The sequence below is a fragment of the Nannobrachium achirus genome, assembly GCF_963921795.1.
Source record: "Nannobrachium achirus genome assembly, chromosome: 16".
Classification (NCBI taxonomy): Eukaryota; Metazoa; Chordata; class Actinopteri; order Myctophiformes; family Myctophidae; genus Nannobrachium; species Nannobrachium achirus.
Genome location: NC_137823.1, coordinates 3943546 through 3959827, shown reverse-complemented (window position 1 = coordinate 3959827; position 16282 = coordinate 3943546). Strand labels below are relative to the sequence as shown.

The following is a 16282-nucleotide window of genomic DNA, read 5'->3' as shown; positions in this document are numbered from 1 at the left end:
TTTATTCTGGAATTTTCGCGTCACGTGCATAAAACTTTTTTTACGTGAACTTTGGACCGATATCTAAAGATCTGTCAGATCGGATTTCTTTAACATTGAAACATGCTTTTTTAAATAATTCAAACAATATTGCATTTTTATGCAAATTATTCTTCTGCCTCTAAAACATACATGCAAAGTCACATTTTCATGACAACATAGTGTAGAGGGTTAGTTCAAATATCACTGAAACCAATTCTACACGCAATCTAAGGACCTTTATCTAACATGCCTATGAAGTGCACACAAACAAATTATAAAATAATAATAAATATAGCTGCAAGCAGCGATAAAGTGTCCAAAGCCAAAAACACCTCAAATCATGAACACAGCCTGGGATGTGCGTGAAATCTTGCAAGCACATTCCCAATAGGTCAAGGAACAGATACCAACCTTCTCACATTGGCCTGTTATAGCGCCACCAGCGGGTCAACTTTTGCATAACACATTTTTGGAACAAAATGGACCAATCTCGACGTCAGTAACGTCAAAGAGAGCACTGCCTGCGATCTTGACATTTTGTGCTTTTATAGCCATTGTTTTCTGGCTTGAAGCGAGCCCACAATTGTTTCGAAGGAACAATATTTTTCTAGTTTATCTATCAACCAGAGCATATCAAGTTCTCCTCAATACTTTGTCCGCTTTCAACTCCTACATACTTAGTGAGAAAATGAAAATAAAAACATCAATGTGTTCAGTTTACAGTGGCGAAGTGTGCTATTATTTTTTATAGCAATCGGCCAAATGGTGGCGCTGTAGGAAGCCTTCGAAAGTGCGAACTTTGAACAGGTATAGCTCATGCTGTGTTTTAGGTACAGCCATGAAACCTGTATACACGTATGCGTCTCCTCATGCCGAACAACTTTTACGCTCTGACTTTTGACCTCTGACCTTTAGATCCCCCAGAATTTTGAATTATATGAAAAACAGTAAAAATCTATCTCCTCCTGGGATTTTTGCATAACGCGCACAAAACTTTGTGTGTGTGACCAATACGGTCAAACTAGTCTCAGCGGATTTCTTTTAAAGTGAAATATATTTTTTTAATAATTCAATCAATATTGCGGTTTTATGCAAATTATTCTTCGGCCTCTAAATCATACATGCAAAGTTACACGTTCACGACATTTGGCAAAGGTGTGGAGGGTTAGTCAAAGTATCACTGAAACCAATTTTATTCCAATCGGCCAAAGGGGGGCGCTATACGAAGCGTTTGAAAATTCAAACTTCAAACGGGCATAAGTCATGACTCGTTTCGTTTGAAGACATGCAACTTGTTACACGCGTGCTTTGACTCAAGCGGAAGACATCTGTGTCGTTGTAAGTAAGCTCCGCCCTTCGATTTTCCGCCATTTTGAGCAGTTTGTGAAACGCGTAAACCCTCTTTTATTCTGGAATTTTCGCTCCACGTGCACAAAACTTTTTTTACGTGAACTTTGGACCGATATCTAAAGATCTGTCAGATCGGATTTCTTTAAAATTGAAACATGCTTTTTTAAATAAATTCAATGAATATTGCAGTTTTATGCAAATTATTCTTCTGCCTCTAAATCATACATGCAAAGTAACATGTTCATGGCATTTGGCAAAGATGTAGAGTGTTAGTCCAAATATCACTAAAACCAATCTTACCCCAATTGGCCAAAGGGGGGCGCTATATCATTTTGAGCAGTTTGTGAAACGCTTAAACCCGTTAGGATTTTTTTTTTGCAATTTGCATGAAACATTCTACACACAATCTAAGGACCTTTATCTAATATGCCTATGAAGTGCACACACACACACACACACAAAATAATGAATATAGCCGCAAGCAGCGATAAAGTGGCCAAAGCCAAAAACACCTCAAATCATGAACACAGCCTGCAATGTGCGTGAAATCTTGCAAGCACATTCCCAGTAGGTCAAGGAACAGATACCACCCTTCTTACATTGGCCTGTTATAGCGCCACCAGCGGGTCAACTTTTGCACAACACATTTTTGGAACAAAATGGACCAATCTTTGACGTCAGTAACGTCAAAGAGAGCACTGCCTGCGATCTTGACATTTTGTACTTTTATAGCCATTGTTTTCTGGATTGAAGCGAGCCCACAATTGTTTCGAAGGAACAATATTTTTCTAGTGTTGAATGATCTCATTGGCCATCATCAAAGTAGCAGTTCATCGCAAAGCCTGTTGTAATGTCTAAAGCAGTTGTCTTCAACAGGGGGTCCGGGACCCCCTGTTGAAGACCCCTGGTCTAAAGCGAAATGGTGTAATTAAATAAATAAATATCTAGACTGCCTATGATTATTTCAGGTTACTTTGTGAGGTTATTCAACTAAAACTGACTAAAACCGAAAATTAAGCTAGCGCTAGACACTAGGTTTTCTAGTGCCGACTGAGGATGGGATTGTCGACGTAGAAAATCTTGTACTTTTTCCACCGCAACCCCCAGGGGTCCTTGAGAGGTTTCTGGAGACCCCCAGGGTTCCAGGGGTCCATGAAGGGGTTCCAGGGGTCCTTGAGGGGGTCCAGGGGGTCCTCCAGCAAAATGTGTTAATACCGCATGACAACCATCTTAACCACTTTCTCCATTTAAAATAAAACAGCAGATCTACAAGCTTCCGCAGGACACCTTTTATTTTAATTAGATAATTCAACACATTAGTTGCAAGACCCCCTAAAGCCAAAATGAACAAAAACACAGCACAAACATGTTTGATGACCCCCCCCCCCCACCCCATCCTAAATAAGTGTCCTTCTTACAGAGGAGAGATGAGGAAACCACTGAACATGTTGTTGTTGTATGTGTTTCCATCATCATCAAGCCTGGTACCACTGGGTAACTTCATGTAAACTGTGTCTCCCTTCTTCAGCTCTAAGATCATTCCATTAGAAACAGATTCCCATTGACCAGCAGCAACACTCCATGCAGCGTTACAAATGAGTCTCTGATCATTTTTATACATCTGGATGTTCACATACGTTGACGCCTGGTAGTGAGCAGCAGTAAATGAGAAGTGATAAACTCCTCTAAAGGCTGATGTAAAGATACCTGAGAACACACACACACACACACACACACACACACACACACACACACACACACACACACACACACACACACACACACACACACACACACACAGTGTGAATAAACCATATTGTGTAAAACAAGATGGTTCTCAATGTGTGGTCCGAGGACCTCCAAGGGTCCTTGAGGAGGTTCCAGGGTCCCCAGCAAAATGTGTTCATAGAGCATCAAAACCAGTTTAACCCTCTAAGGCCCGCATTAAGAAATACTTGAAATAAAAAATTGAAAAAAATCAGATGGTGTTGTAGGAGTCCTATTAAGAGGAAAATGTAATGTTTTTTTCAAAAAAATGTTTTTGTAAGATTTTATAGCCATAAATCAAAAATCATAAATCATGCTCTAATTTACATATGGGAGATATTTTTCAAAATAATAACATATGTACATGTTCTAGACATTCTAATGATCACCAAAAAGAATAGTACAGGCATTTTACTTATGTTTTTTTGAGGTATAGCTTCCATGAAAAAGTGAGATGTTGTTCGTCAAAACTCTGGAATTTCAGCGGGTGTGGCGGGTGTGAATGTCAGCCCCTGTGGGGGGTATTTATATGCAAATATTGTGGCCAATGGCATTGTAATACTAAACAATAGAATCCAATGGTGGTGTTTAGGTGGTAGGGGGAGCTAAAATAAAATGATTTAAACCTTTTTTTGGATAAAATACAAACGTTGTAATATTACAACCGTGGGCCTTAGAGGGTTAAAGAGGCGGTGCCATAGTTTTGTTAGTTCTGGTTTTCATGTGTCTAGGAGGATGACACTTCATTAGAACCCCTGGTGTGGTTGTTATGAGCAATTATGTACTCCCTTTGTATTTGGGTTTCTTCCTGGAGGCTGACACCTTGTGGGTCAAAAGTGCCGATCCAAAAACACAGATAAAATGACATCATATAATCATCCCTCCCCTTTTACCATTCACCCAACACTGTGGGTGTGGCTAACTTCAGCTGGGTCACCATCCACCATGACAACCAGGCATACCTAATGAACTGGTGGGTGTGGCTAACTTCAGCTGGGTCACCACCCACCATGACAACCACGCATACTTAATGAACTGGTGGGTGTGGCCACGCATACTTAATGAATTGGTGGGTGTGGCCACATAAAAACATAATTTTAACTCTTTCTGGGGAATCATGGCACTGCATCTTTAAATACCTTAACCTTATTTTTAGGGCTGGGATGCGATTAACATTTTTAATCTAATTAATTACAGGCTCTGTGATTAATTAATCGCAATTAATCGCATTTTAATCGCACATCGATATTTGACCTGAGAAGCATTTTTTTCAAGTAAAACACATTTTGTTGTACAAGTGAATCAACGAGTGAGTGTTTTAAATCTAAATTTCGCATCCACTGGGCCGAGCAAAGCGCTCTGATCGGCTACTTCTCCCTTTGCCTTTGTTGTCTCTTCTTGGTTGGTGCATCGCTATGATCGGTATGCCCGAAACTGAAGGATCTGTGGTGCAAAAACTAAGTGCGATTAAAATGCGTAATTTTTTTTAATCGCGTTAATTTTCTGTAATTAATTAATCGCAATTAATCAGTTAAAGTCCCAGCCTTACTTATTTTATAATTAGACTATTAGAAATAGAAGATCTACAAGCTCACAACACATTGTGATAAGACACGTTGTGAGCTTGTAGATCTGCTATTTTCTCCTTGATATTAAAATGTTTGAGAACCACTGATTTATATCATGTAAATTATAATTAACATGATCATAATCTTTATTATCATCGTTAAATAAAAACTTCTCTCAAAAATTAAACTTCTCTCATCTCAATGGTTTAAATAGGAAACACACTTTTATTTATGTACATGTATTTACATGTTTATGTAAGTTGAGGAAACTAATTGATTCTATTGCATTAATTAATCATAACCCACCTGTAGATGGATTGTATGCGTTGCCGATGTTAGTGAAGACATTCTTGTAGACCACAGTGGTGGGAGAACTAACTGTTCCAGGACCCAAACCAGCAGAAAAGGCCACCTTTGGTTTGTCTGTCAACACATAACATTATCACAATGGTTATAATATCAATGAAAACATTTATTATAACGTATGCATTGTGTATGCATTATACAGCAATCAAATGTATTAAATGTTTTGTCTTGCAGTAGATCAGCTTCAACAAGACAAGGTAGAACACGTGAGCTTGTAGATCTGCTATTTTACCTAAATGTTTGCCAGAGCTTTGGGATGGGGTTCTGTTTAACTATGGAGTCTGATCTTAAATTCATTACTATTCATTACTATAGTTTCAAATATATATGTATCTATTTTGGGGGAATAATTATTAGCCTGATAAATCAGTCCGCACATTACCACCCCCTGTTGGTGGGTGGTGTGTAGTGTGGACTGACCCCGGAGATTAAATATTTTATTTCTTCTCGCCCGAGGAGCGTGCGGCTTGAATGGGCCAATCAGGGTTGTATGCTTGGGGTTTGGTGGATTCCCAAGGCTGGTCCGGTCCCAGCCCCCCCCCCAGCCCCCTCCTTTCAGAGCTCTTCTGCCCACGTGAGAGTCCCTAGTGGACTCTGATTGGTGCTCTTCTGCCCACGTGAGTCGCTAGTGGACTCTGATTGGTCCCTGAAAACTGTCATGGCGGAGTCAGGCGGACGCCCGCTCGACTCGAATTATTTTAATAAACTATACAATAGTGCCGTTTCATTACGTTTTAATACCATTTTGCACCAACGTAAACATGCAATCATATAATGTTATAAGAAATAACGTAAATTTGCAATGTCACGCCACGTGTGTGTGTGTGTGTGTGTGTGTGTGTGTGTGTGTGTGTGTGTGTGTGTGTGTGTGTGTGTGTGTGTGTGACCCCCCCCCCCCCCGTAGTGTGTGAAGAGTCTGACGCTTGCAGCCAGGCAAAATAATTATAGGCTATGTTCAGTATTGAGTCTTCATTTTAGAACATAATGTTTCATAAATATACTTATATAATATAAATATACTTACTCCTCAGTTCCTGCACTTGGTTGTCTGTAGCATTCAGATGTGTTTCTATGCTGGACAGCTGAGCGACCTGGGCTGAAACCAACACAATGTTAGCATTAAGTCATAAATACTCATGTAGTTTGTTTAGCTGTGGATCATATGATCAATACAACACATGACATCATCAATACAACACATGACATCATCAATACAACACATGACATCATCATACTGTCTATTCTATGATTATATGATCAATACAACACATGACATCATCAATACAACACATTACATCATCAATACAACACTTGACATCATCATACTGTCTATTCTATGATTATATGATCAATACAACACATTACATCATCAACACAACACATTACATCATCAATACAACACATGACATCATCATACTGTCTATTCTATGATTATATGATCAATACAACACATGACATCATCAATACAACACATTACATCATCAATACAACACATGACATCATCATACTGTCTATTCTATGATTATATGATCAATACAACACATTACATCATCAATACAACACATTACATCATCAATACAACACATGACATCATCATACTGTCTATTCTATGATTATATGATCAATACAACACATGACATCATCAATACAACACATGACATCAACACACTGTCTATTCTATGAGCTCACCTGAAGTCATTTTTATAACCGTAGCCAATCAGGGACCAGCATTTGTGGTGACATCTCCATCAACAGCCAATGAGGGACCAGCATTCTTGGTGACATTACCATCAACAAGTTACCATCCACACCAGACTCTAGCTGGTTCACCAGGCTAGAACAACCACACTAATTAACACTTTCTGGTTCACCAGGCTAGCACTGCTTGGCCCAAGGAACAACCACACTAATTAACACATCATTGTGTTGTAATTAATTACCTTGACTTTCTTCCTTCAAGGTCTCCAAGTTGTCATCACTGCTGCTCAGCCTGGTGTGATGGACCTGGACCTGATGTTCAGTGGAGCTGAGCTTGGTCTGTACGACCTGGACCTGATGTTCAGTGGTGCTGAGCTTGGTCTGTAGGACCTGGACTTGATGTTCAGTGGTGCTGAGCTTGGTCTGTAGGACCTGGACCTGATGTTCAGTGGTGCTGAGCTTGGTCTGTTGGTGTGTGAGCTCTTTTTCACTGGCACTCAGTTTGGCAGCACTTTCTGAAATGACAGCAAACCAAACACATCATCCTGCACCTTCACAACTTCTCCAAGCTCCATTTTTAAATCACACTTTGGACAACAAGCATCATAACACAAATCATTTCTCGACCCGCCCGCGTTCACTGAACATCATTGTGTTGTAATTAATTACCTTGACTTTCTTTCTTCAAGGCCTCCACGTCACTGGTCAGCTTTGTCTGGAGGATTTGGTTCTGCTGGTCACTGCAGTTCAGTTTGATTTGAAGGAGTTGAGCTTGGTGCTGATGGTCACAGCTGGTCAGTTTGACTTGAAGGAGTTGGTTTTGGTTGTCTCTGCTGGTCAGCTTGTTCTGGAGGAGTTGGACTTGATTGTCGCAGCTGCTCAAATTGTTTTTGAGGGTGTCCACCTGGACCTGGACCCGATGTTCAGTGGTGCTGAGCTTGGTCTGTAGGTCTGTGAGCTCTTTTTCACTGGCACTCAGTTTGGCAGCCATTTCTGAAATGACAGCAAACTGATTAAATGATTGTAAAACACATCAGACTACACTGTACCATAACAACTTCTGCCGAACACCACCAAGACCCCAGACAGTAACCACACTAACACCACTAAGACCTGAGACAGTGACCACACTAACACCACCCAAGACCTGAGACAGTGTCCACACTAACACCACCAAGACCCCAGACAGTGACCACACTAACACCACCCAAGACCTGAGACAGTGTCCACACTAACACCACCAAGACCCCAGACAGTAACCACACTAACACCACCAAGACCCCAGACAGTGACCACACTAACACCACCAAGACCCCAGACAGTAACCACACTAACACCACCCAAGACCTGAGACAGTAACCACACTAACACCACCAAGACCCCAGACAGTAACCACACTAACACCACCCAAGACCTGAGACAGTAACCACACTAACACCACCAAGACCCCAGACAGTAACCACACTAACACCACCAAGACCTGAGACAGTGTCCACACTAACACCACCAAGACCCCAGACAGTAACCACACTAACACCACCAAGACCTGAGACAGTGTCCACACTAACACCACCAAGACCCCAGACAGTAACCACACTAACACCACCAAGGCCCCAGACAGTAACCACACTAAAACAGATTGTGGTCACAGGTCTCAGGCGGTGCCCAGCTGACAGCAGCTCACATGCTGGACTTGGCCCGAGCAGAAATCCAGAATTTGTCCCAAAATACATGCAGGGACAACCCAGCTCTGTGGCACAGAGACCCTTTGTGACAATCACAACCCCCGGTCGACCTCATCCTTCTAGACGTTCTGGATATTGTTGTTGCTTTTCAGAACAGAGTAGCTGGTCTGAGAGGCAGCATGTCTGCTCCAAGCAGAGACACGTTGCCAGTTCCAGATGACAGTTCTACTTTTCCCCTGAGCATTGTGGTACCACTGTTCCTCTGAACATTGTTAGTGGGTCATTTAGAGTCCAGAGCATTGTGGTACCACTGCTCTCCTGAACATTGTTAGTGCGTCATGTTGAGTCATTGCCCCTCAAGGGCAGAGGTCATCACCATGTTGGCTCAAACCGGTGCTGGACTGAGACAGCAACCACATTTGCACAGATTTTGTTTTGTTAAATTAGGTTAATAACATGGTTAACTTTGTGTTAGCCAAATGGAGATCTGTCTGTCTAGAAGTCATTTCAGATGCAATACCAAAATGCCCTTTGTTGGCGACAGGGCGCTGTCTTTAAGCTAAAATTGGAACGATACAGCATGGTACCACAATGAGAACCATGTAGAGTCAATCCATTCAAGCCAATTTTAGTACCACTTTACCTCATGGTTCCACCTCATATATATATATAGTCTCAATAGAATTTAGCCTCGCAAAAAGTACCGCCCCCTTCTCGAGGGGGCCCAATAGGAAATGAGCCCCTTTGTGACATAAACAAGGGCCCGATGACATAAAAGAGTACCGTTCAGACACGCTCATTCAGAAAATCACTGAAATGAAAGGCAAGTTAAAGGAGCTATAGTCAACTTTTTCATTGTAGGGCCGACACTTTGTTTACATCCTAGTCTATAGACTAGAATGTAAACAAAGTGTCGGTCTGACAATGGCCAAAATGATTATTTTATCACTATTTTACACTTTTTGTGGTCATTTTTGAATAGAAACACATATATTTCGAAACATTTTAATTTTAATTTTTATTATAGCTCCTTTAATGAATGGGTTTTTGGGGTCTAGAAGAGACACTGGGAAGACCAACCAGCCTGAACGAGGTCTCTAGTCTGTCATCATACACAACAAAAAGAATACTGCCATGCATGCCTAAACACTGCTTTGCATGGGTGCCCTTGCAGGAATTAGTTTGCACCGCTCACTTCACATGGGTAGGATTTTTGTTGTAATTACCCAGACTTTGTTGCTTCAAGGCTTCCACGTTGTTGTCACTGCTGCTCAGCCTGCTCTGAAGGAGATGGACTTGGTGCTGCTGGTCACTGCTGCTCAGTTTGATCTGAAGGAATTCTAATTGGAGTTTGAGCATCTGGGTCTCACTGGCAGTGAGCTTGGCAGCCATTTCTGAATAATATATAACATAATAATAATATATAACATAAGAATATATAACAGATAAACTTAGAGCAAATGAAAGAAGAATGGGGGGGGGGGGGGGTTATTTTACAGAGCAACTTTTAGCAAACGAGGAAGCACCAAAACTTTCATGCGAAGCGCATTTTGAGTAGTGTTGTAGTCGAGTCCACCTAAAGCGAGTCCAAGTCAAGTCCAAGTCATATGGGGTTCGAGTCCAAATCGAGTCCGAGTCAAGAGCCCCTGGGAGGGGGTCGAGTCTGAGTCGAGTCCGAGACCAATGGGAGGCGAGACCGAGCCGAGTCCGAGACCAATGGGAGGCGAGGCCGAGCCGAGTCCAGTTTTTTTTGGATAGGTAGGCTGCAGAAAACAATATTTTTTGTTTGTTTGTAAGAACTAGACATTTGAGTTGCTACAATTAAATTTTCCCCCAGGCAGAGAACAAGTACTTTAGTGTACAAATAAGACTTGGCATATACTGTAGTACAATATCCCAAATCACAGACGATAATTAGGCCTATCCAGTCTAATATCATGATATGGATATAATATTTATGCCCATGCACCAAAAGGCCAAGTGATAACAAAAATAATGTTATTTAATAAGGAATTATAGGTTTGATTGATTGAAGACTTTATTAGAAGTTTGCATAGGAAAAGGTACAGTTTCATGACGGTACAGTTCACTGGTACAAGGTCTACTAAAAGGAGATCCATGAAAAGACTAAGCTTATTTCCACAGGAAACCATTTAAGTATCTCACATAAAAGGTCTACTACTGTAATCTAAAACATTTTTAAACATTTCTGTTATAGTTGTATTGAAATAGAGCATGCATGATTATAGCAAAACGTTTTTCAAACAAAATGTTATCTTAATATTTTATTTTGACTAAAAGCTAAAATAAATAAATAAGGTTTTCCCATTCAAACACATAGCAGTACGTGCCTGTTTGCATTTCATTGTTTAAGGAGAGAAATGTAGGCTACCCTATGTCATTAGTCTGATGCCTTTCAAGTATATAGAGAATGAACAAATAAATAAAGCTGGCAGCAAAAGTGTGTTAAAATATTTCAAAAATAGCTTATAATACCTCGCCTGTGTTATTTTGTCCTACTTCTGAATGACAGCTGAATTTCCTTCCCGGGATCAATGGAGGTTTATCTCATCTCATGTCACCTTATTGTATCTTATGTTGACCTGGTAGAGGAGTTGCTGGTTCCTCCCACCAACCTGACAGAAGCGCAGGCAGAGAGTTTGGTGCGCTCGTGCTTTTTGTGTTTTTGTGAACTATTAGAGTTGTTATTAAATAACCAAACACTCCAGCTTGTAGAGCGGAGCGGGGTAAATCACGGTGCTCACCGCAATGCAGCGTAAATGACAGGCAGCGGCCGAGCTGCGAGCGAGTGGACACAGACTGGAGATCTCTTATATTTCCTGTGTTTTATTTTGTTCATTATTGTTAAATTCAGTGTTTGAGTTACAGACCTTTATGGGGCATTTGGGAAATACATAACAAACAGCGCTCCCTATTGGTTCAATACGGAACACAACATTTCATTCTCAAATACGGGACAAATCCGTATTTTACGGGACGGGTGGCAACACTTTATGTATGTGTTGGAGCAGAAGAATAATTTACATGAAACCGCAATATTCATTAGCATATACAAACTTTATTCTTTCACATACAAACTTCTGTAACTTCTCAGTTCTACTTCTCAGTAGATGTACTGTAGAGATAATTAGCCCAGGAAAATAAAGCCAATAACAAAAGGGGATTCGTGCTTGGCCCCTGATAAATATTGATCAAGCAACTTAAAAAGTGTCACTGAAGAAACAGCAGTCATGTTTGAAAGGTAAACATCTTAACCATCCAGGAGGTTCACATGTTTGAAAGGTAAACATCCTAACCTTCCAGGAGGTTCACATGTTTGAAAGGTAAAATCCTAACCTGTATTTTGTCTTTCCAGCTTCTCCTCCAAGCTGCTCTTCAGGGCGTCGAACTCCCAGCGGAGATCGTCAGCCTCCACCAGACACAAGAAGAAAAGCAGCAAAGCAACCTTCATGGTTGGGTTAGGGTTAGGTTATGGTTGGGTTAGGGTTAGGTTATGGTTGGGTTAGGGTTAGGTTATGGTTGGGTTAGGGTTATGGGTTAGGGTTAGGTTATGGTTATGGGTTAGGGTTAGGGTTGTGATCCCAGACTCTGAAGATCACCAACTGAAACCTTGTATTTATGGGATTTCAGAGCCCATAAATAAATCACCGATTGGTTGGTGCAGGGGGGGGGGGGGGGAGAGCAAATATCACGCACGCTTTTCGTGGAGCTGGAGTTTGTAGGAAAGTCCTCATTTGACCCTTGCTTCTCTGATGTTTACTGACCCAAGGTCTTTAGTGGTGTAAAGCAGGGCTTCTCAACATGTTCAGGCTGTGCCCCCCAAAATAATCATATTTGAACTGGGGACCACCAAAATAATCATATTTGAACTGGGGACCACCAAAATAATCGTATTTGAACTGGGGACCACCAAAATAATCATATTTGAACTGGGGACCACCAAAATAATCATATTTGAACTGGGGCCCCCCAAAATAATCATATTTGAACTGGGGACCCCCAAAATAATCATATTTGAACTGGGGACCCGCAAAATAATCGTATTTGAACTGTGGACCCCCAAAATAATCGTATTTGAACTGGGGCCCCCCAAAATAATCGTATTTGAACTGAGGACCCCCAAAATAATCGTATTTGAACTGGGGCCCCCCGAAATAATCGTATTGATTGATTGATTGAAGAATTTATTAGAAGTTTGCAATAGAAAAAAGTACAGTTTCATGACAGTACAAATCACTGGTACAAGGTCAACTAAAAGGAGATACTAGAAAGCCGAGGCTTATTTCCACAGGAACCACACTTTAAGTATCTCATATAACATTGAAAGACAGACGGATAGGACATAGTTATCTAGGATAATATCAGTTTCAAAAGCATAACATCAAATACAAAGGCAGTATATATAATATATAATAGGGTGGAGGTTAATGTGTTTTTAATAATGTAAAAAGTTAAGTTTTCAATGAATTGCAGGAATAAAAGGATCGATATTTGGTGGTCAAAGTGCAGCTCTGTGTTGGACATAATGTTGACACAGTGCTGCACTGGGATTAAACATTCATTATGTTGATTTAACTTCAATATATATATATATATATATATATATATATATATATATATATAAATATATATATATATATATATATATATATATATATATATATATATATATATATATATATATATATGTGTGTGTGTGTGTGTGTGTGTGTGTGTGTGTGTGTGTGTGTGTGTGTGTGTGTGTGTGTGTGTGTGTGTGTGTGTATTCTCGCTGTAAGCAGTGATTAAACATTCATTGTGATTTAACTTCAGAAATCTATTTGTCTGTATTCTCACTATGAGCAGTGATTAAACATGAATTAATATTGCTGACCTAGTGTGTCTTAGATAGATAGATACCTTTATTATCCCAAGGGGGAAATTCAGTTAAAGCTCAAAGGTTCAATATTTCATTTCAAGATCAAAAAGAGGTCTTTCTCCCAAACACATTGTGAATGAATCACTGAAGCTCCATTTAATTTCAGAAATATTGAAAATTAGCTCACAAGCTTGTAGATCTGCTATTTTCCATGGGGTTAAAGTGGTTAAACTTTTTCAGGAAATGTATAATTTACCCGTAGTATTTCATTCTGAGGTTGTAATTTTCTGCCATATCTTTAACAAGCTCTTTTGTTATGATAAATAGACCAATAGGCCTATATGAGAGAATAACACTAAACCTCCTTAAACACTGATACAAAAGGGTTTTCAGTTGATTCTAGTGCCTTCAGGCAAGCTTGATAACTTCCCAAAATTAAGATTAATGGAAAAGAAAATCACTTTTGACCGCAACAAATGGTGTAAAAGGATCAGGCTTATTAGAATGGGTTAAGCTGTGAGAGCAGCCTCATTTGACCCTTGCTTCTCTGATGTTTACTGACCCAAGGTCTTTAGTGGTGTAAAGCAGGGCTTCTCAACATGTTGGTTGAGAAGCCCTGCAAATATCACGCACGCTTTTCGTGGAGCTGGAGTTTGTAGGAAAGTCCTCATTTGACCCTTGCTTCTCTGATGTTTACTGACCCAAGGTCTTTAGTGGTGTAAAGCAGGGCTTCTCAACATGTTCAGGCTGTGCCCCCCCAAAATAATCATATTTGAACTGGGGACCACCAAAATAATCGTATTTGAACTAGGGACCACCAAAATAATCATATTTGAACTGGGGACCCCCAAAATAATCATATTTGAACTGGGGACCCCCAAAATAATCGTATTTGAACTGGGGACCCGCAAAATAATCGTATTTGAACTGTGGACCCCCAAAATAATCGTATTTGAACTGGGGCCCCCCAAAATAATCGTATTTGAACTGAGGACCCCCAAAATAATCGTATTTGAACTGGGGCCCCCCGAAATAATCGTATTGATTGATTGATTGAAGAATTTATTAGAAGTTTGCAATAGAAAAAAGTACAGTTTCATGACAGTACAAATCACTGGTACAAGGTCAACTAAAAGGAGGTACTAGAAAGCCGAGGCTTATTTCCACAGGAACCACACTTTAAGTATCTCATATAACATTGAAAGACAGACGGATAGGACATAGTACTTTATCTAGGATAATATCAGTTTCAAAAGCATAACATCAAATACAAAGGCAGAAAAAAAGAAAAAGGGGGGGGGGGGCTGGGGGGGCATGGGGGCTTAGTCTATTTACAAGTCACGGGTAGCAGCTGTCTGAAGGTGACTTTTCATACCAATTTTGAAGGAGGCTAGGGATTTGCTCTCCTTTAGGGCTTGTGGAAGGGCGTTCCACATGTTGATGGTGTAGCAGGAGAACGAGTTAGAGCCTTGTTTAGTGTTAAATCTATGTTGATGATGATTAGTGGAGCTGCCTCTGGTGTTGTGATCGTGAACATCCTTGACCTTTAAGAAGTAGTTTGTCAGGTACATGGGAATCTTGGAGGTGTAGTGTATCTTGTACACCAGGCCCATTGCAAGATGCTGTACTCTGTCAGCTACTTTGAGCCGTGTGCGGGTCTGAGGAGGGAGACCAAGCACAACCCTAATTAGTTTGTTTTGGGCTGTTTGGAGCTTTAACTTTAAGGCAGCTGGGGCGTCGCGATACCAGACAAGGACTCCGTAATCAACGAGGGGCCCAATAAGAGCACCTCCTAGTGTCTTTCGGGATTTAATATTGATCAGCGGGGCAACCCTTTGCAAGAAGCAAATTCGTTGGTTGACTTTATTGATTACCTTGGTGGTCATTTTTTCACTGGATAGGTTAGCCTCCAGGATGCAACCCAGGTAGCAGATGTGTTTTTTGGAGCAGTGAAACTGCCTCCCATAGAACAGCTTTCAGTCTGTGGCTGGCTGGCTGGCTGGCCGGCCGTGTATGTCCGTAGCCTGACAATACCTCTAGTGGCCACACACACTAAAGGAGGGGCGCTGTTGAGCAGGCTAGGCACACTCAACACTCTCTCTCCCTCACACACACACACACACACACACACACACACACACACACACACACACACACACACACACACACACACACACACACACAGGGTATAGCTGCTCAGATTCACTGCTCCACTTCGAACGAGGTTTGATTTTTTTCTTTCTATCACAGTGTATTTGAACTGGGGACCCCCAAAATAATCGTATTTGAACTGAGGCCCCCCCAAAATAATCGTATTTGAACTGGGGACCCCCAAAATAATCGTATTTGAACTGGGGACCCCCAAAATAATCATATTTGAACTGGGGACCCCCCAGTATTTTTGAAAAACATATTTAGATTTGTATTACCGCGAGAACAATGGCTTCCACTTTAAAATTGCAACTTTTCAGGAATAGAAAGCCTGCAGTTTCTATAAGCTGGATTGGCAATCAATGATGTCACAAGACGATGGGTTTCTGACCTGCCCACAGCCCTCCTCTGAGGAAAAAATAAATCAATAAAAAAAGCTATTTTTGAGTGAGGACCAATTATGAACATAGGTTGAAAAGTGGTGGAGTGCCCCTTTAAGTACACTAATCTGGAGGTTGGTTGTCTGAGTGGTGTAAAGTAACTAAGTACATTTACTTAAGTACACTAATCTGGAGGTTGGTTGTCTGAGTGGTGTAAAGTAACTAAGTACATTTACTTAAGTACACTAATCTGGAGGTTGGTTGTCTGAGTGGTGTAAAGTAACTAGGTACATTTACTTAAGTACACTAATCTGGAGGTTGGTTGTCTGAGTGGTGTAAAGTAACTAAGTACATTTACTTAAGTACACTAATCTTATCTCATGGAGGTTGGTTGTCTGAGTGGTGTAAAGTAACTAA

At 40.7% G+C, this 16282-nt stretch overlaps 1 protein-coding gene across 1 annotated transcript; it reads right to left on the bottom strand.

Moving 5' to 3' along the window:
- Positions 1-2771: 2771 nt before the first annotated feature.
- LOC308300712 (uncharacterized protein) lies at positions 2772-12071 on the bottom strand. The gene is made up of 7 exons (XM_080744599.1): positions 11813-12071; positions 9682-9849; positions 7440-7763; positions 7013-7285; positions 6097-6168; positions 5013-5129; positions 2772-3078 (listed from the first exon to the last, which is right to left on the bottom strand). Exons 1-7 carry the CDS (start codon positions 11925-11927, stop codon positions 2786-2788), a joined length of 1362 nt encoding a protein of 453 aa, XP_080600725.1. The 5' UTR covers positions 11928-12071; the 3' UTR covers positions 2772-2785.
- Between the last annotated feature and the right edge of the window lie 4211 nt (positions 12072-16282).